This window comes from Strix uralensis, chromosome 6, assembly GCF_047716275.1.
Source record: "Strix uralensis isolate ZFMK-TIS-50842 chromosome 6, bStrUra1, whole genome shotgun sequence".
NCBI classification, from domain to species: domain Eukaryota; kingdom Metazoa; phylum Chordata; class Aves; order Strigiformes; family Strigidae; genus Strix; species Strix uralensis.
Window position 1 is genome coordinate 940,365 of NC_133977.1, and position 20,846 is coordinate 961,210.

Here is a 20,846-nt window from a genome sequence, read left to right on the forward strand (position 1 = left end):
CACCCTGTGCCTGGGGTCCCCTACGGACAACCCAAGCCCTGCCTGGCCTCTCCTCCCCATCCCACCTCCATCACCTTACAGAAATGCCCCTGTCCTTGGAGGGTTCCCCTGCCCTGCTGTCCTGGCTTGAGACACCCAAGTGCTGGATGCAAGACGGGCTGAAGAAAGCACGGGTAAAGCCTGACTCAGGTGCAATGTCACCTTCATTGGGGGGAAAGGCACAGCCCCCTCAAAGAGAGGCACCTGAGGTCTCCTCACCCATGCACAGGTGAGGAACATGAAGCAGGTGAGGAATGAAGACAAGGTCTTTGTTGTGCTGTGAGATCATGGTCTGGATGGGCACTGGGAGGGTGCGGGCACAGAGGAACAGGTCTGCAAGGGTACTGCTGGAGACAGTGGGGAGGGCTGGAGGGGCTCCATCAGCATCCTGTGGTCCTTCAGGTCCTCAGCAGTGACCCCTGTGCTGCAGGGACGCCCAGCTTTGTGCTCCAGCATTTGGGAGGAGAGGCAGAAGACAAACTTATCTGGACTTACCAGCTTAGCACCAAAAGAATCAGCTGCTCATTAAAACTAATTAAAGAGGCAAACTACAGAATAAAGAGGCTTTTGCAAGATAGGGTGAAAAGGGTTTGTTTATTTTGCAGATAGCACAATTCAAGTTCAAATCTGGGCATTGCTCAGCAGATACCGGTGGGAAGAAGGCACCATGGTTACTTTGAGCACATTGGGATGACAGCTCTGGTGGCTGTCCAGTATTTTGAGATGCTGGGAGGTGTGCTGCCCCTCTCAGACAGGATTTTGGGTGCAGTAATAAATGAACAGGTTCTGATGAAGGTTGGAATGGCAGAAGGAAGCAAGGGAGATATGGCCCACAGGAAAATAAAGATCTTAAACTTGATCTGTGAAATTTAGAATAGATAAGAGCCCCAGAAGGAGCATCTGCAGACAACTGTAGAAGGCAGCAAAACCTCTCACCATCCCGTTGCTCCTGGGAGAGAGGAGCAAGCCACCGAGGGCCATGCAAAAGGCAAGCAAGTGGCTGACCATTTCAAGCAGCATGTGATGTGCCATAAACTCACTGGGTCCTCTCAGGGCAGAAGTACTGAGAGAACAAAAACCATGAGATAATCTGGAGAACAGTTTGCTAAAGAACGGGAGATGTCACAACCGTAAAGCTCCTCACAGGACACTGAGGGATATTGAGAGTTTTTGAAAACTAGAGATGATCATTTGTCCTGTTACAAAGGTTTCTCACTTCTCTGCTAAGCCCTCCTAGGATTACAGTATGTACACAAGTCATGTCTTTGTGTGTGTAAAGCTTTATAGAAGTATGTCATATGGCTCTGTATCCTGCTTCAATCTTGATTTTAATTAGCACCATAAATGTAAGATACACGACTTCTCATGATGAAAATCAAAAAAGAGCTCTGAATTTGGCTAGAAAGGAGGACCCAGAGGGCAGCTGTTCTGGGCCAGCTCAGAGTTGCTAGCAACCATACAGAGGGAAGAAAATAAAACAGGTAGTATGAGGGGTGTGTATACTGGTGAGAGGAGGACATGTGCGCTCCCTTTAACATATCCACCTAATGAACCTGTCGAAGAAGCTGGGCTGGGAGAGGCTGTCATAGTCCTTCTCCCGGAAGATGGCCGCCCGGTCCCCAAGGCCAAGCTTCAGCAGGACATCCATGTCTACATCACTCCCGAGAGCCACTACTGTGGGCATGACGTCTTGCTTCTTCATGGAGTTGATGGCCTCCTCGAGGTTCTTGCTTCCTGTGATGCCGTCAGTGATGAAGACAAAGGAGAGCTCAGCATTGCGACGGGCGAGTCGCTGCCCATCTCCCGGGCTGAGCACGATGTTGTTGATGGCGTGTATGATGGCTGACCCGATGTTGGAGGATGAGTCCAGGTACTTGATCTGTGCCAGGGCATTGGAGATTTCTGTCAGGTTGTAGGTCAGTGGGAAGACCACATCCTGGTCCCTCTCACTGCCGTACTGCAGCAGCGCAATCCGGGCATTCATGTTGTCACTGTTGGTCCTGGCCAACGTGAGCTGTCGGGCCACGTCCTCTACAAAGTGGTGGGCTCTGTGGAAATTCTGCTCCCCGATCCTTTCAGAGCCATCAAGCAAGAAAACAACGTCAACGGGGCGCTGCGTGCACTGAGCCACCGCAAGCTCTGCAGGAGAAAGAAGACAAGATTTGGGAGCATAAGAAAACCTATGGGATAAGGTTGGGGCTTGCCTCGGGCAGTTTGGGCTGGAGTTGCCTCCATGCATCTTTGTCCAAAGAAGGACCAGCTCCACTCTGCTGCCAAAGCCTGTCTTTGCAGCTGGTAATGTGGGAACTTTGCTTCTGATGCCCTCAGCTCCTGGTACTAGGTCTTAATATATGTTAATTCTGGGGCCTACGACAGACCTCCATGAGATTAGACAGCTCTGTGCATTTCAGTCCCAGAATTACCTCCACCTTCTTACAGCAGTTCCCAGATCTTATCTGTAAGAGGAATACCCAGAGATTAATGGCAGGCAGTCTCTGCACACCTCTTACTTTTAGAGAGTGGTTTACTTTCAGAGTTACTCTTCACACACAGATTTGTAGGATGAAAGCTGTTTTCACACCTCTCACCCAGATTAGTTTAATCAGCAATCACTAATTCCTGAAGAGCTTATAAAGGTTGGGTCATATGATTCGAAAACAAGACTATCCTTGTCAGATATATTAAAGGTTATATTAAAGCAGGCTATATTAAAGACCAATATTTGAGTGAAACACAGCGGGACACTGTTCTTCAGCCACTCAGAACAGCACCTGTCCACAGAGCGGGCATGTCAGCATATGAATATACACAGTAAATGAAAAAAAAAGGAGACAAAAATAGCTATCTTTGGAATCGGCTGTTAGTTAGGGACCATCATTTTGTCCCTTTGCAGTAGTTGCGTGTATTGCATTTGGTGTTCCTCAGTGTGCACTGCTTCTCTGAGAAACAATTCCATTTCTACACTGTTGAGTTTTCTTCTTGAGTTTCCGTCTCTGCTGAAAGCACTAATCAGGAATACAACTGCAACAGCAATATTGATTTGTGATGTACCTGCTGCGGCTGGCCACCCCCTGAGTTGGCAGCAGGGGAATGGCCATATCATTGTCAAGCAATTCTGTGGCTCTAAGACTGAATTTCGAAAGGGTGAAGTGCTGGAGCTGATGTCATGTTGTGCTGCATGACTGGCAAGGAATAGGAGATTCTGGATCAGCCCCAATTTGAACATCCATTTCTGGCAATGAGAGGTAACTTTTGGAATAGGAGTATCACATTAGGTTGACTTTCCATACTACGGGCAAATCCAACCTGACAAAGTGCTTCCTCAGCACTGAATGCAGCGTGGTGGGGTGCTGAACGGATGTAACTCCTTGTATGAGCTGAGCAACAAATGGATCACTGCTCAGTACATGAGTACTATGTGTGTGGTCAACATTTGGCAAACAGTGAATTTATATTTTAAGCCAAGTAGATAAATGCACTCTTGAGACTACAGACACAGTGTCCAGCATGAATCCAACAGCACAAGACAGTGTAGCAGAAGCTCTGATGGTGCATATCATTGAGCTCGCAGATTATTTGGCACCACTTTCACCCATAAAACCGTCAAACCTGATGCAGGAACTTCTGCTGGTACTTGTGGCTTAACCTAACACACTGGACATAGCACAAGTCTGTGGTTGTTCCTCTATCCTATTCCCTGACGTTGGAGCCTTGCATTTCTCCTTAGCCCATACTGTAAAACATATCTACAATGACGGCATGCCTTGAATGGTGCTTACTGTACATTGTCTTATTGTGAACAACAGGCTTCTGCAATGCGAGTTCTGACTGCAGTAGAAACCAATCTCTAAGCGATGCTTTTTCCCCCAGAAGCTTTTTGAATATCGCATTTCCAAATTCAGCTGCGATACTCCACTCCTTTAAAGCAATAAAGGTACATACTCACCTCTGCCCAACCTTCCTTGAGAAATGTGTTCTAAAGGTACATTGATGCTGCAGTTCCTGGTACGCAGGTGCTGCTGCCACAAGGATACTTTGCCTTGGCAGCACCTGCGCTCTGGTCCTCACATGCTCTGAGCAGTCGTGGAGGGGGAAAGGAAGGAAGGCATGCCCTTTGCAACCACACAGTCTGAAATCTAAGCAGGGGGTCTGCAAAAGCAGGTGGAAATGAGCGGGTGGGAGCGAGGGCTGCATATTGCATTGGAGAATTGTTACCAATCTGTCTCCCCCAATGTCTGTGTGTAGCCACGTTTCTTGAGATGACAAGCAAGATCCGTCCGTCGCCCACATGACTCGAAGCAAGCCTTAAGAACTCCTAGTTAAGCAGACCGTGGCTGAGAGCAGCATCACTCCATGAAGCTTCAGCGAGAGTGTAACGCTCTCCAGGCAGCCTCTACTGCAAGAGCACTCCCCAGAGACACTCTGCTTGACGCTCAGCCCTCATGGCTGGAGGGCACTGCCTTCGAGCTGTGTGATAAGATACCTTCACATATGAGTTATCCCATGTGAACATAACATAGATGCAAGCAGTGCAGAAAAACCTTGGGTTTATCACGCTTTGGTTCAGCTTGTTCCCATTTCTGAGAGCCTGAGGACCCAAGCGCCCTTTCCTGCAGCAAGTAACTACATTCTAGATTCTAGCCCTTAACTGGGAGATAAGTTCTCAGAGGCATCACCATGAATTAGGTCCACTAAAATCTTCATGTCGTGCTTTTAGTTGGCGCACTGGTCCTTCTCATGCGGCTTACAGAAAGGCATGAATGCCTGTAGCTCATCACACTGCATACCACGTACTAGGACACAGGTGAGGATGTCTAACAGAGGCAAGCACAAAACGCAGAAATACCATCGATTTTCCTGCCATTAGCAACCGATCTAATTACGTGCACGTGCAGAGTAACCCCACCCATACACATCATGTTCCTACTTCTTCTAAAACCTGGGTAACTTGTATTTCCTCTACTGTTTCACAATTTTGACAGTGGAGATGAAAGCGACAGTGAGATGGGGACCCCCCTTTCTGGGGCTTTCCCCTTTCACAACCCCTCCTGTGTCTCTGGGGAGGTGTGGACTGTCCTTTCCCTTATCTGTGTTCTTCCTTTGCCCAAGAACTTCACTGAAGGAACCACTGCTGTGATGAAATCTATCTGGTTTTATCAGAGGGATTAGCCAGGATTATGTTAGCAAAACATGACTACACTCACTTGACTCTGTCTAATAAGGACCAAGGCAAATACGGCTCAGGCAGAGATATTTTTTCTCTTCTTCCCCCCCCCTAATGAGTAGAAGGTTTTCGAGAGGTAAAAAACTTTGTTTCCAATGTTGTACGGCTTTGCTAGGAAATTTTTCAAAAGGAAACGAAATAAACTCCCCCTTGCTGAAGTCTTGCCAAATCCTCGTCTTGTTCAGCAAGATGTCCCAGCCCTGAGTTGTTCTCTTCAAACCAGGGTTTTTTTGGAGCTTTTCCTCTAGCATCATGGCTGAAGCAGCTTAACTACTCTGAGTTCAGTCCTCTTCCTTGGATCCCAACAGGCTAAGTCACATGCTAATTTGGGGGTAAAAATCAAAACAGAGTAGGGAGCTTGGCTTTTCACAGACTATCTGGAATATGTGGATTACAAACAGACGTTGCCTATGGACTCAGATACAGGCTGATCCTTTTGCCTTCACCTAAACTGCAGAGCACACCACGTAAAGCTCTCTGAACTCTCTTCCCTCTATTACATGCCAACAGCAGAGTTCTCTGAACAACCTATCCCTATAGACTGGGACCAAAAAGTACTGAAACTTGGGAGAAGAACTATTTTTGTGCAGTGCGTCTGATCTGCTCATGTGCTGAGTGACACAAACACCTCCCCTGTGTGCCTGTTGCCGGATGGCTTCTAGCCTAGAGTGGCAAGCTCCAGATGTTGAAGAAGAGCTGGAAGAAAATGCTGCAGTAAGTTCAAAGTGGGCAAGTTCCTTGTTCCGATTCCCATGCCTGAGCTCAGCACCTGGCTCCACTTTGCACACATGGAAACATTACAGCCCAACAGCATTTCTGAAGACCGTACACCTCCTTTCTGCCCATTAAATATGACATTTGCTCAGTATACTTTATTGCAATAATACCATGTCAGTTAGAGAGGCTGCAAAATTCACTTGCTGGCAGTAAACACTTCTACTCTTGTGTCTGCACACGAAATGCCATTTTCTCTTATGGCTTGAGAAGGCAGCAGTTATTCTGGAGGCAGGAATGGCAGTCACCTGCCTGACTTTTGGTGAAAACCAGGGGCAGCTGAGCTCATGGAAACATCACTCCTCATGAAAACGCACGTACCTGCAGTGCAAGTGGTGGGTCTGTAGTCTCTCTGAACCAAACCAGCACTGGATATGGATTGAATGGGCTATACTACATCAGGTTTAAATATTTGCTTTTAAATAGCTCACGTAATGCATCACAGAGGTTTGACTGCACGGTCATGGATTTTTGCTTTGAACTGCCTGGCCCTACCATAACCTCTATCTCTTGGATATGAACAGGTATACGTTGCTAATTAAGACAGAAGAAACACAAACGTACAAGCAGAGAAAAAGGCAGAGGGAGCTCATACAGCTTCTCAGAGAAGCACTCCCCAGGTTTTGGTGCTCTTGAGGATGCCCCCTCCCCTGTACTACTTGCTCCTTCCCTTCAGTATCCCCAACAGCCCATTGAATGGTTTTACGGAGACACTCGCTGCGGCGAGAGGGGATACACCTTGCCTTGCCAGTCTTGCCACACAAATGGTTTGCAAGACCTGAAGAAACCCATCAAGGTAACCCAGCGAGCGGATGCAGAAGATGCTTCAGGGGCAGTCAGCAAATATATATGTAAGAAGGCATGGGAAAAAAGTGCATTGTTAGGCTCTCTGCAAATGAGGGCTTGCTCCGGCCCTCAGCCACGTGCATCCCAGCACCTCCTTGGTGGGGCCCAGTGCTGGAGTGTGGCTGAGGGCCAGGGCATGCTAGCCTGCCAGGCAGGGTAGCAGCGCGGGAGGGGAGCAGCATGGCTGGCTCAGAGACTGAGGCAACACAGCTCGTCTGCAGAAAAGCAGCAGGAAAAGCAAGAGCATCTCTTGACATCGCTGGAGAAAGCTGCCGTGCTCATCAGTCAGCCCAGCCCGAGACGTCTGTTCCTTGTGTCCCATCCCTGATTGAGCGCAACCAAGCCACTTCACTGCCTGTTTCTCCTAAACTAAAAGCACCTACCAATGTACCTGTCCCCTCTGCCAAACGGGCACTCAAGGCAAGACGATTACCACCTCCACTCAACCTCTGCCTCCACCTGCTACATATGATCTCTAACAGAGATGTCAGCAAAGCCCTAGCACGGTTTCTGGGTCCCCCACAATCTCGCTGTGCACCATTTTGAAGGTGTCAATGAACAAGTCCATCCACTCTTGCCGCTCATTTCCAGTGGCAAACTTGGCTTTTTCGGCGGTAAAGGCCAAAGTGGCCACCAGCTGCGTGTACATGCTGGGGTCCTGGGTTTCCCGCGTGGCGTTTAGGAACTGGGCGATCGATTGTATGGTGCTGGGGAATTCTATGTTGATTCCCTCTTCCATGGGGCGGAAAATAAGTGGGTTTACGTTCCCAGGGTTCCTGTCATCTGCAAGTGAGCGTCAAAAGAATATTTTCAGGGCTTGCTAGCAATGGCTGTGTCTCTGAAAGCTACCTGGCTTCCCTACGTGCACTGCACCAGAGAAGAACAGAGCTAACGAGGACAGAGAAGCAAAGACCGAAGTTAGATTTCAAATCTTTCTGCCACATTTATGTGTGAGGAACCATGGGATTTGTACTGAAATTACTCACACATCAGCCAAGAGACCTCAGAAAGTTACACGAAACCTTAACTGCCCAGTTCCTTCCCACTCATCCAGCACAGTGTGATGGAGAAAGAGCTGTGCTCAGGAAGACGGCCACAAGGTCCAACTTATTTCTGCATATGGGATTCAGCCATCATGTACGTAGCTTTGAACTCTGCTACGTGCAAACTATGCACATGATGCTGTGCAGCCAGAAAGACATCTAAGGGACAGCATTACGTGAACTTGTCTGGCACTCAGCCTGCTGCGCTCTGGCTAGAGTCACTGCCCTGCAGTGTGCAATGCTCCTGTGTGGAGCACAGGCTAGGGAGGACCCTGAGAGCCTCCACCTCCACCTGATTGCAGATAACATCCCAAAGCTCAAAGCAAAGCCTTTTGCGTGGGTTAGAGAGCCGCACAGAGCGTCATGCGGTTTCTATTGAAGCAAGTGGTCAGTTCAGATTTGCTCAGCATTTAACAATCCAGCAGCCTGTTAGCACCACAGTAATCGATGGGTGGTAACAGGGAGACAAGGGTCTGCCCTGAAAACAGGAAAACCTGGATTTCCTTAGGCAAAGCACTGAGGCAGCACGCCTTTAGCTGCAGATGTGACCCGAAGTGGTGATGTGCCTGGATCTGCAAGGCAGCAGGGAGGAAGCTGGGGTGTATGTAATACCTGTCCCTCTCTGTGCTCTTCTGACAATACCCAGTCTGGAGTTGGGCCACCGGGCATGAGAAATTGATTTGCTCCTTAAAGCGCCAGGACTGCAACTCTGTCAGTCATGGGGCCAGGAACAGCCCTGGGTGTAGCTGTCTCCCTGACCTGAACCGGTCTGGCCTGTCTACGTCTGGACACACACATTGAATGTGCATGAAGCTCCCGCACATACCCTGCAAAGGGCACTGCCTCCATCCAAAGGGTTTGCATGTGAATTAGCACCAACTCTTGAGATGTTCTTGGAGAACCAGAGGAAGCTGAGCACTGAGCAGAGAAGCCTGAGGCTGTCACACATTTTACGTTACACCCCATCCAACATGTTCCCTTGCCACTAGGCAAGTGTGATCATTGCAAATCCTTCTAAATGACGGCAGCAATGCATCATGGACCATCCAGTGCAGTGGGTGGAAGGCGCTTTGCCTAAAGGCCCCTGAATCCCTCAATATCACTTAGAACTTGATCTACTGGGCCCAGCACAGATCCTTGCACACCAGGAGAACTTTTGCCCATGCTGAGATGGGTGTACTGTCACTTTCACAGGAGGCCCAGACCTACCCAGTCACATCACTCCACCTCCCATGTCCTCTGGGGTGCAGGTGTAGGGCCTGCACTTGACCTGGCCTGCCTATGGCATGGCTTGAGGGATTCACCCAAGAGGGAATCCCCTCAGATAGCTCCTCAAGCCATTTCTGTTCTTGTTCCCAGGACTGTCAGGTACCAGCGAACTGTTCTCACCTTGCATCAGGAACAGAAACACCCAAGTGCACTACAGGTAAAGGACCGCCAACTTCGCCTTGCTTTGGAGGGCTTTGATGGCCCAAGCCTAGGAGAACATGAGTGCGCCACAGCTTGGGTCAGTCTCTCTCCTGCAGTGTTCCTCAGAAACAGGGAAGCTGCAAAGACCAAAACCTTTGAAGACACCTGAGCAGTCACCAGTGTGGCATGGGGAAGTTGCCTCCTTGTGCATGGATCCGCAGGAACAAGCTCCTCAGAGGACACTGCAGAGGAGCCTGCGTGGGTAGCTCAGCATCACGGTTGGACATTATGCTCTCTGCATGGCCGGGTGCAAATACTCTAAATACTAGTAAGAGATTTTAGACGGGAATAATTATAGCTTTTCTGTCTTCAGATTTCTGAGCATCCTGGGACCAGTTTTCCTTTGCTTTGTACGGAAATGAAGGGACTTCTCTGAAAATGAACTTTGAGATTCTGTTCCATACCGAGTTGAAGCTGAGGACTTTCACAAAAACATTCACGGCAAGAGTAGAGATAAAAGTTGCAAGAACTGGCAAAACTTTTTCCCTTATAAGCCTTGTGTATATCAGCAAACAGTGCATCTACTGCTTTTAAACAGGCACAGAGACTCAGACAGACGGGATCTCGAGGAATTCAGGTGGCAGATCTGCCCCTTAACAAGCAAAATGTGATCAAGTAAAGCTACCTGCAGCGAGCAGCAGCCATCTCTTTTATACCAGAGGATCCTTAGAGCCTTTTGTCCTTTAATACAACACTTTGAGTTAATTGTTAATTAAATACAGCCAGCGTTAGAAAAGCCAAAGCTTTGGGTCCACTATGGTGTCATTTTCCAAAGAGTCCCTGCCCCCTGCTCTGCCCTTGTCACTCCCAAGGAGCATCCTGCCCAGTGCTGCAGGTTGGGCCCTGCATTTCAAAGGTCACATGGGTGGGACAGTTTAGCAAGGGGGTTTCAACTTGATGTATTACAGAGACATGGAACAAGTGAGAAATTAATTGCCGAGTTCAGAGGTCAAAACCTGGCGGCTCCCAGGAATTGGGACAGGGAGAAATATCAGGGCTGAGCCATGCTGGTGCACTAATACGGTGCACTTGTACCTACCTGTGCAGAGAACCCAGAGAGACAGGAAAGGAGCAGGAGATGAAACCCTTGAGCCTCTCCTCATGTAAAATAACACTATTTACCAAACTCCTGCCATCCAAAGGGAATGAACAGGGTTTCTCTCACTCCTGAGCCTTGTGCACTCTCCCCCAGACCTACCACTTTGTGCAGATAGCATGAAGCTACTTGTAATGTTTACCTGTCTGACAGGGCAGCTCAGGACAGACAATCTGTGGATCTGGAAGAAAAAGAAACAAGGAAAACTGAGTGATGTGATGCCATCCCCCTTCACGGCTTGCACAGTCAGGGTGGCAAGGGGGAAAAGACTCCAAAGGACTGCCCCAAAAGGCTGGCCCATATCGGAGGAAGGACTGTTTACCCAGGGCTACATAAAGGTCAACCCCCACCATGAATGACCCAGTTTATGAGCTATTGGCCAACCTGCTGGGACACAATGTCTCTGCAATCGTTGTAATGCACCATACGTGCCCCCCACCCCAAACCCTGGGGGTGAACACTCCAGTTTCAGTAAGAACTGTGCAAGGACAAGTACAGACCTGGGCAGAGCACGTCCTCCATCTTGTCAATGAATTCCTCTGCCACCAGGTCTGAGAAAAGCCTCATCTTCTGGACTCGCTGGGGTTCATTGCAGGCAATGGAGACCAGGGTCTCGCTCTGTTCTGGCTGATCAAACATGTCTCCAATGCCAATAGTGTTGACAACCACATCTCTACCGCAAAGAGCCCCTAGGTTCTTGTCATCATCCCGGGGGTCGTAGCGCCCATCTGTGATCACCACAGCAAACACTTGGGCTTTCTCTCGCTTGCTTTCCTTGATGAGCTTGTTGTAGGCAAACTGAAGGGCAGATGGTGTCCAGGTGCCTCCAGCGATCCACTCCAGGCGCTTTACTGCTTCTTTGAAGCTCGACAGTGAATCAATGCGCTCATCATCAAGCTTGATGGCTTCGAAGGTCCCCTCGTGACTGTACTGCACCACCCCAACACGGGCACCTGCCAATGAAGTGTGACGTTACTTGGCTTTCCGTCCTCAGTGAAAGTCAGCCAACTTTTGTGTCAGCAAAGAGCTGCCCTTTTGCCCTACAAAGATGGGAAGGGGGAAAAGCAGAAACTGCTGCAAAAATGCTGGACAGACGGATCGTAGCCCAGGGCAGCTACAGACAAACGTGGAAGCTGGAGGGATCCAAGACCCTTTTATTTTCCCCATGCCCTGCTCTGTCCTCACACAGTCCAGACCTGTCTGTGACTTGGGGTCCTTGGCAATAGAGCCCAGCCGGCTGACCACGTTGACAACAAAATTTTTCTCCAGGGTGAAGTTGGTGTAGCCAATACTCTCCGAGCTGTCTATGACAAACATGATGTCCAGGGCACCGCAACGCTTCTCACAGTCTGGGGAGAGGGACAGAAGGAGGAAAACATGAAGGTCAGTGATGGTGGGAACAAGAGCCACCAGGGCAGAAGAGACCATCTATGGGAAGATGGAGACAGTTAGCATCACATCAAGCATCCACAGGGTTTGTGGTGCTGCCTGCAGCTGGCAACATAGGGAGGATTTTAGATGCATCTTTCTATTGATGTATATTGAAAGAAATCTTTTTACTCTTGCTGTGTAATACGCTCTATGGGATCATCTGGACCATGCAACTCTGTATTACAGGTCACTGCTCCTGCGATGGCAGAGTTAAATTTTGGGAGGTAAGCCAGGCTGCCCCTGCAGTGCTACCACACTGGTCCTGGTGGGCTGGGACCAGGGTGAGCAGGGAAGGACTTCCCATGGTGTCTCCTCTGCAGGGTGCAGCCCTGTGCAGAGAGGCAAAGACCCCATCATGCCAGCAGCTCAGTGCAAAGGGCAGCTCACGGGGCAGAGCTCCCTCAAAGGAATTCCTGAAGAAGGAGGCAGTCTCTGGTGACCCCCTTTCCCCATCCCTTGAGTGGTCGTTCCTGTGCCCAGGGGAGAGATGATGGTCTGCTCACCACAGCATCCGCACGTCTCTCGCACGTAGGTCATCACGTCGCAGTCCTGCCAGCAAAAGGGTGCAGGGTGAATGCCTCCCTCCCCTCATGCAGCATCCATTCTCCCTAAGGGAAAGGCTCCCCTTTCCCCTCCCACCCAGTCAGCCCCCTCTCCTCTTCCCTTGGCTCCCATGGAAAGTCGCAGACCGGCTCTGCTGGGCAGCGGCAGGACCTAATGCCCTGTTTTGTTCTCTGGCTGTGCACAGCAAAGCCATGGTTGCCCCTGGAAGAAGAGCACCAGGGGCTGCAGAGCAGTGCTACTTACAGTCAGGCCAGGATCTCCTGGTGGGCCGGGGGTTCCCTGTAAGAAGAGCACAGGGATTTCAGGCAGTTTTCCCATGAGTTCCCTTTTTGGGAACTGGACGCCAGAGCCATCAAAAACGTGGCTTTTTGCAGAGGTCTGCCACAGGAAGGGTAGGAAAGCCTCGTGGGGATCCAGCAGACATGTCTGGCAGCTGGTGTCCCCTCCAGCAAGTCCTGTTGTGGGGAGACCAGCTGGGGTCCGATGGGCTTTAGAGCATCAAGGAGAAGTGGGGAGGAGAGGAGGGAGCTAAAGCATCTGCTTAGACGCAATAGCATGGTACTATACCTCGAGGCCTGGTTCACCAGTTGGACCGCGGGGTCCGGGCTCCCCTCCTGGGCCAGGATCACCCTGGGGAAGAAACAGAGAAGGGTCAAGTATTTCCCTGGCAAGGTTGGTGATGCAGCTGCTGGTGTTTGGGGCTCCTCCTGATCCCCTCATCAGCTGCAGCCCTGCTAAGCGTGGTCACCAGCCTGCCCCAGCAAAACTTGGGGACACAGGGCAGGCAGGACAGCAGGCAGCACCATCCCCAGCACACCTGGCAGGGGAATCCCTGTGACAGGGGGACCCCGACCCCATGGGCAGTATGGGAAGTCTGCTTACCGGTTCCCCCTTCTGTCCTTTGGTCCCTTGCACTCCTTTTGGCCCAAGTTCACCTCTTACTCCCTGCTCAAAGGAAGGAGAAACAGATCTGGCATGGAGCACATCTGGATGTGCTCAGGCAGAGGCACTGCTGCTACGAGCCTGTCAAAAACATGTGTGCCTGAGAGAGCACCCTCTAAACCAGCTGCTCAGTGCAGAGCAAACAAGCAATGTTTACATAGGCATTAACTAAGAATGAAGAAGTTTTGCAGAGCATATTTCAGATGGTTTCAAAAGGAGATGGGCTTGGGAGATATACCCAGGCTCCACAGCTTCAGGGAATAGGCAGGGCAGCTGCCAGCAGGACAGGCTCCTTGGCCACGCACCCGGAGGGTTGGGTGACAACTACTCAGCATTTCAGTCAGTACAAAAAACCAGGTGAGAGAGACAAATATACTCACCTTGGGTCCTGGTTGACCCTTCTCACCCTTGTCACCCTGCAAAGGCAGAGGAGGGGGAGGTCAGCACCCGAGCGGTACCAACCTCACACCGTGCACACATACATCTGAAGTTTGCATTGAGGGGCACAAAGCTGAACATCAGGTATAGCTTCAGGCTGATGGTTGGGGTGGTGGGTGCAGCCACCTCCCCATCACCACCGTTGAGGCTGGGGTCCCCAGCACCTCTGTCACAAGGCTGATGGAGCTGTGGCTTGGCTCAGTCCCAGTGTTCAACCCCCATCACCCCCTTTGCAGGCTCCGTGTTTCTGTGACCCTGATAATTTTAATTCCTCTTTCCCTCTTCTCCCAGGCTGCTCAGCTCCAACAGCATCCTCACAGCATGTGCATCTGTGCTGGATGAGGCATATGTACCTGCGGTCCTCTGGGTCCAGGATAGCTAAAGCCAGGTCTGCCTCTGTCACCCTTTGGTAGGAAAAAAAAAAAAAGATCCATCAGAAACCAAACCAGGCCTTTCTGGTGATGCCAGTGACAGCCTGAGCTGTTTTCATCTTCTCTCAGGGTGAGACAACCCCAGGAGCTGTGACTTCTGCAGCTGGCCCTGAAACACTGGGAACAGCTGTGCAGAGCAAGGCTTCGTGGGGTCCTGGGGACGTCGCATGCCAGGGACACCCCTGAACTTGTGCAGAGCGAGGGGTGCAATCAGAGCTGCCTTGGCCAGAGCAAGACCTACATCTCTGCCCCACAGGAAGGCTCAGGTTTGAGCCATTCTGTTTCTGAGGCACGCAAATTTCTGCAAACTGCCTTTTTTTTTAATAATTAAAAAAAAAGGACACCAAAATACACTTTCAAGTGCAGAGTTGCATTCATGTACTTTACCTTTGGTCCTGGTGGCCCGGCGTCACCTCTTGGGCCCAAGTCACCAGGGTCCCCACGCGATCCCTGCAGGATAGTGTTGGGAAGAGTGGAGGAAGTGGGTGAGGATGGTCCCTGCAGCTGCCTGGCCACACAGGGGACTGTGCTGGAGAAACCAGCTCTTGAGATGATTCTGCGAGACCATCTCCCTTCCCAGTGAGGTTATTGTGACAGTGACTGATTCAGCATGTGAGTTCCCACATTCCATGGAGCCACACGGATGTCACAGCACTATTGCCACCGTGGGGTGCTGGACTAACCACAGACCCAGGACAAATGGGCACCCAGGGAGCCCCATCTTTCCTTGCTCCATGACCCACTCTGACATGATCCCTTCCACATTGTCATAGGAACATCTGGGACCGGGATTGATGGAGAAGCAGGGAGTCCTGGCTCCTGCAATTTCTCCTTGTCCCAGAAAGGGGTAGCTAGGGGCCTCTGGGCTAATTTTTGAGCATCCCTGAGAAAAAGGCAGGCAGGCTGCCCTGGGGAGGGAAGGTGAAGCCAGCTTATGTCAGTGGGGCAAGCTGTCACTGCAGAGGGAGGACACAGTCACACAGATGCCCCAGAGTGACTTACTATCTTCCCTGGCTCTCCTACAGCACCTGAAGGGCCTCGGGGTCCTGGCAGTCCTTGGTCTCCCTGCAAAGCAAATCAAGAAGCAAGAACGTACAGAAGCAGGTACAGGCAGATGTGCATGAGGAGGAAAGCCAGGGGAGCTGCCCCTGGATGGCAGCAGTGCTCTCCCTCACTCCTGGCTGTCACCAATCCCTGCTCCATGCTTACCCTTGCTCCTTTGCTTCCAACCTCACCGGGCAGGCCACGAGGACCCTCTGTACCAGGATCTCCCTGTGAAGTGGGTAAAGATATTTCTGGTCAGGGATGTCTCCAATGCTGTTTGTGTGCATGGCAGCGCTCCTTGAAGCGAGGAGGCATGATGCCATTCTCAAATCTGGTGTTTCTTGGCTAGAAACACAGTGTCAGGGCAGCTTGCACTCTGAACATCTCTCTTATCCTTGAGCTTTTCTGCCCTTTATCCCTGCTCTGGATCAAGCACTGGAAGAGGAGGCTGTACCCACTGCCACCAGGGCACAGCGGGAGCAGAGCACACATTCAGAACCTGCTGGGTTCTGCAATTCCCAGCTCTGGTGTTGGATGCTGCGTGGCTGGGCAGTAACTCATCATGCACATTGGTCCTGTGCATCTTGGGGCTCACTCCCAATGGTCTGGACAGTTGCTTTACTCACTCTTTCTCCTTTGGCTCCAGGAGTACCTTTGCTGCCTTTCGTCCCTGGATCTCCACGTCGACCCTCGGCAGACACAGAAAGTCACATAAATGGGATGCAAAGATGGATGCTACCTAAACAGTGACTCCTGGCTGCTCTGCCTTCTCCCTCCTGGCCCGAGACGTCTCCTTGCTCCCTTAGTGAGCACATGCTTGGCAGCAGGGAAACAGGGACGCCCATGTTGGCACTGCCTGGGGGGTCTTGCCTTTGGCTTTTGGGAAGCTACAGCCAGACTATTCTTTCAGGAGAGTGGTCACCGCAGTGACCACAAACACTTGTGGTTCATTCCCTCAGGGTTAAAGACTCTGCTTTACTTCCAGCTCATCCAGCATTGCTTCCCCCACCAGATATCATACAAGGATGCAAGCCAGCTGGGCTCTGGCCTCCTGGTGCTGGTGGAGCCGTGATGCTGTATTCTGCCAGGGAACATAATCTTCAACCCACTCCCCAAATTTTGCAGCGCCCCATCACATTAGCTTGGGTCTGCATGGCACCATTGATGTTGTGACACAGCTGTGATTTGATGTTGCCCTTTTCAGAGCGCTCTCCTGTAACAGCCACCAGATCTCAACTCTGTGAGCACCTGTGAGAAGCCAGAGGTTTGGGAAACTTGCCAGAGTACAGGCAAAGGGTCTCTGGGCATCCACAGGGGCATTTGTGGTTATGTGGGAATACAGGATGCTTCTCTAAGGTGTAATGGTTATTAGGCTTAGGATCATGGAAGTACTGCTCTGTAAAGTTCAGGGAGACAAGGAGATCAGCATCTGCACATCTTTCGGGATGCAGAAGGTGGGGCAGGCAGGCTAAATGGGGCAGTTTCTCAGAGCTCATCCATGAAACTCCATCGGGCTCCATCCAGACACTTACAGGCTCTCCTTTGGGTCCAGGAGGTCCCGTTTCACCTTTTCTTCCCTTACTTCCAGGAGGCCCTTGAGGTCCAGGGTTGCCTGGAAGTCCCTTGGAGAAGAAAAAGAAATACAATTTGTCAGAAGAGAGGTCAAGGTGCACACACACACACAGAGCTCTTGTCCTGTGTCAAGCAGTCCACCCTTTAGCAGACGTGTGCACGAGCACACAGCTTATGCTTCCACACACCTACCATGCCTCCATGTCAAAGCTAGGTGCACAGGCTCCAGCCTTGGAGCAGTGTGATGCTGTGTCACCTTTCCTCCAACAACCAGTGCAAAGGCTCATCAACTCTTCTTTACAGCATCTGTTCAGCCCTGCCCAAAGCTGGAGGGCTATTTCAGCCTCCTCCACTATGTCTGAAGTATCTGGCCATCAGCATAGCAAACCCTGGGCTATAAGGTTGAGTGCAGTCGGCAAAGCCTGTGCTAGATCTCTGAGCAGTTAAAGTTTACTCACATGAATAAAACCAGCCTGCAAACACTGGCAGTGCCACAAACACTGAGGAAGTCATGAGACTGTGGCAGGGGAAACCATGGCCAAACAGGGTCTTTCTACTCAGGAGAAGATGGGAAGAGAAGGAAAAATGCAGCGCAATGGATGAACTAGAAAGGTAAATCCTTCTAAGTATGTTTTTCCTGCTTTGCTCTGCTCTGGGCAGATGCTCAAGACCCATTCTCATTTTTCTCTGGGCAGCTGCAGGGATGTTGCACAGTCCCCTCTCCTGTTGCCCACATGATGTTTCCCACTATACTGGTGGGGACACACATGGCAGGAGAGTTCACTCGACCACCCAGGGGCTTGTGCTTTCTCTGCGCTAGTGGCCTAATTTGCAGAATCACCAGGATTCCTTGTCAAACAGTCATCTTTGTGGTGCAGCTGCCCCATGACCAACAGTTGATACTACTCCGGTTCCACGCCATGTGGAGCAGACCCTAGTACGACACTGGAGACATCTGAACACTGCATGAACCTACCGGGCTTCCTTTTTCTCCTGGAGGTCCCAGGGGTCCGCTGCGACCGGGCCGACCAGGATCTCCCTGAAACAGCCAGAGAGCAATGGTCATTGCCTGTGTCATCAGCATGTGGCTGTGCACCACTGACATGTGCCATGAGGAGCCCAAGGAGCAGGGCCAGCAAGGTTCTTCCCTCAGCTCCTGTGTCTGGTGATGGGATCCAGTCCCCAGGCAGACAGAGCCTAAGGGGTCCATGAGTAGTGAAGGATTTAAGAGCAAACACAGGCAATGGTGTTTAGCTGACCCCACTGGTGGCCTCTGCCCACACCCTGCTCACTGTTCAGAGTACTTGTACCTTTATGCCTTCATCTCCTCTTTCACCTTGGTCTCCTGCATCTCCTGGGTAGCCATCAGGGCCCTAGGGAGGGAAAGGACAAGGGACCACACATTTTGCAGTGGCAACAATATGGACTTTCCCTGCAGAATAAAACAACTGGCTTAGAAAGTTGCTCTAGAGACTAAAATAGTTTCTGCTTGTTGCTAGAGCTGCCGAAAGGAGCAGCTCCTCCTCTCTATGTGGAGGGAAGGGACACTGCAGGATGCCAGCTTACTTGCCCATGGAAAGAAGGCACAAAATATTCAGGCTGTGCTTCCCATTCTGGGGATCCCAGGCCTGGCATCAGATCATGCAATTGGTTGGAAAATGGGCCAGTAACCTCTTGTTGGCCATATCTCTCTGCATGTGCAGCTCATTTAGCAGCTAAAGTTGGGGTGATGCATCTGATTTGCCTTGTGAAAGAGAAGGCATTCCTACCTTGTCACCGGGGTCTCCCTTGCAGCCCGGTGGTCCAATTCTCCCCAGCTTGCCCTAGAGAGAAAGCATTCAAAAGAAGACACAGAAGCTGTAGGTGTCTGAAGGGAAAATACAGCTTTCCTGTTAACAGTTACTGATTTTTAACATCATCAACTGATCGCACTGGCGCTCAGTTAAAGAATAAATAGCAAGTGTCTTCCTTTAAACAGGATTGTGATGTGCAGGGTCAAACAGAGGAGGAGAAAGTAGTTGAAACACCCCAAGTGGTAGCACAGGTGTTGGTGGGAATTCAAGCATGTTCATCCCACACACGTGACCTGGGTGATGGGCACGTCCCTTCACTGAGGCTGGATTTGGTCATCACTCATGTCCATGGTCGCACTGGTCCTCCATTGTGCATCTCGTGTCAGAGCAGCTCAGGTTCACAGGAACGTGAGGCAGTGACCACCTTGCCCTGTGCCATGAAACAGCTTTGCCAGCAGCACTTAGACAGCTTGCCCTGGCTAAAGAGCAGTAGTGACTGAAGGACTTTTGTGTTTTAGAGCTTCAGTGGCTTTTTAGTAGTGGGAAGAGTTGGTATTATCTCACAGATGTACTTGGTTGAGTATACGAGGAAGTGCAGAGCAAAACCAACGTGTGCTGGCCAGCAGACAAAGCCAGCTGAAATAATCTCAAATTAGACTATCCTGCTGTGGTACATCTTCATGGCATGCAGATCTAAGGGAGGTCGTGGCCCTCTACACTTACCACAGAGGGGACAGAGGATTTCAGGGACTTTGTTACAAGGTTCTTGAACCTGGTTTTAAGGCTTTAGTATTAAGAACAAGCAGTAGTTAGAGATGAAATCCCAGATTCTGTGACGAACTGCCTTGAAAACCAAATTTCTGCAAAACTTTCTGTGTACATGTCCTGTAGAGGTCACTAACACCCAAGATATCTACACCCAGATGATCCGGCCATATCACCTCCTGCAGCAGCACAGCCCGGGTTACACATCGAATTCCTGCAGAGAGCTTGCTGATGAAGCCATAGCACTTCTGTGACCTGAATTAATCCATCTCCAGCTAGCTCACGTATTTCTACATGACATGCAGAATAATGTGCAAATAAGTTCATAGAAACCTCAGTCAGAACAAATAGCTAGTGTGTGGGATGGGAGAAACCAAACAGCCTGTGGAGACAAGGGTGGGTAAAGAAATGAAACAGCAGCAGTGACATTACAGGGTGCTCCCAAGTGGTGTTACCTTCTGTCCATCGGTGCCATTCCTGCCTGCCAAACCAGCGGCACCCTGGGATCAAGGGGAAAAAAGATGGGTCAGTGATCTGTTAACACGCTCAAGGGTTGGTAGCTGGAACAACATGCAGGCTAGAAAATGTCCTTTCTTACCCTCCGTCCATCGGATCCAATCTCGCCCTGGAGGGAGAAGAGAACAGGAGTCAGCTGGTCTGCCTCCCTCCCTCCCACCCATTTAGCTCAGTGAAAACATCAACACTTCCCAAGATCATGAGCAATGCCTGAAGGAGACAGTCTTTGGGATGCCCCTGGAAATCCCCCCCCCACCTCCATGTCTGCAATTACATATTAATAGGGTTGTTATTCTCCCCATTACAGCTAAACTCTCCCTCTTTGCAACAGAAAGGTGTGCGTCCCTTGCCAAGGGCCCAGACAGCCATTTCGTCTCTTCCTTCTCACCTTCTCTCCTTTCAGCCCTGGGACACCCTAGACAAAAAGAAAATAAGAAAAATGCTGTGTTAGTGCCTGGGGATCAGCAGAAGCAGAGGTAATGACGTGCCGGGGGGTCTTGTGTGGTAAACAAGCAGGTGGAGAGGGAGAAGCAGCACTCCCCCTGCTTCACCAAAAATCAACGAATGCAAAGAGCTCAGTCACCAGCTACAGGGTTCTTACCTTGGGACCAGGGTATCCGATCGGACCTTCAATACCTGGGTCACCCTTAAGGGAAGAAGACATGGAGCGTTAGCTTGAGCACGGCAGTGCTGCGGCCCCAGCTAATGCAGGGGCAGCTCTGATGGCTGTGGCAGGTGGGGGGACTTTCCACAACTCACCTGTCGTCCCTTCAGCCCAGGGGAGCCTGGCTCGCCCATGTTCCCCTTTGCACCCTAAGGAAAGAAAAAAACCCAACATAAGTCAGGGCTTGGTGCTGA

At 50.7% G+C, this 20,846-nt stretch overlaps 1 protein-coding gene across 2 annotated transcripts in view; it reads right to left on the bottom strand.

Moving 5' to 3' along the window:
• Positions 1-614: 614 nt before the first annotated feature.
• Positions 615-20,846, bottom strand: part of COL6A2 (collagen type VI alpha 2 chain) — a 28,606-nt gene continuing 8,374 nt past the window's right edge. The window contains exons 6-28 of one of the 2 annotated variants that reach the window (XM_074872400.1): positions 20,748-20,801; positions 20,590-20,634; positions 20,377-20,403; positions 20,071-20,097; positions 19,928-19,972; positions 18,684-18,737; positions 18,225-18,287; positions 17,891-17,953; positions 16,875-16,964; positions 15,969-16,031; positions 15,508-15,570; positions 15,301-15,363; positions 14,686-14,748; positions 14,221-14,271; positions 13,810-13,845; positions 13,370-13,432; positions 13,055-13,117; positions 12,731-12,766; positions 12,427-12,472; positions 11,689-11,841; positions 10,993-11,445; positions 10,635-10,673; positions 615-2,178 (exon numbers count right to left, since the gene is read on the bottom strand). In XM_074872400.1, the coding sequence (XP_074728501.1) occupies positions 1,571-2,178; positions 10,635-10,673; positions 10,993-11,445; positions 11,689-11,841; positions 12,427-12,472; positions 12,731-12,766; positions 13,055-13,117; positions 13,370-13,432; positions 13,810-13,845; positions 14,221-14,271; positions 14,686-14,748; positions 15,301-15,363; positions 15,508-15,570; positions 15,969-16,031; positions 16,875-16,964; positions 17,891-17,953; positions 18,225-18,287; positions 18,684-18,737; positions 19,928-19,972; positions 20,071-20,097; positions 20,377-20,403; positions 20,590-20,634; positions 20,748-20,801 (2,268 nt within the window). In that variant the 3' untranslated portion in view covers positions 615-1,570. Of the gene's footprint in view, positions 2,179-6,127; positions 7,667-10,634; positions 10,674-10,992; positions 11,446-11,688; positions 11,842-12,426; positions 12,473-12,730; positions 12,767-13,054; positions 13,118-13,369; positions 13,433-13,809; positions 13,846-14,220; positions 14,272-14,685; positions 14,749-15,300; positions 15,364-15,507; positions 15,571-15,968; positions 16,032-16,874; positions 16,965-17,890; positions 17,954-18,224; positions 18,288-18,683; positions 18,738-19,927; positions 19,973-20,070; positions 20,098-20,376; positions 20,404-20,589; positions 20,635-20,747; positions 20,802-20,846 lie in introns of those variants that run through there. The other variant, XM_074872401.1, reaches the window with a different exon arrangement.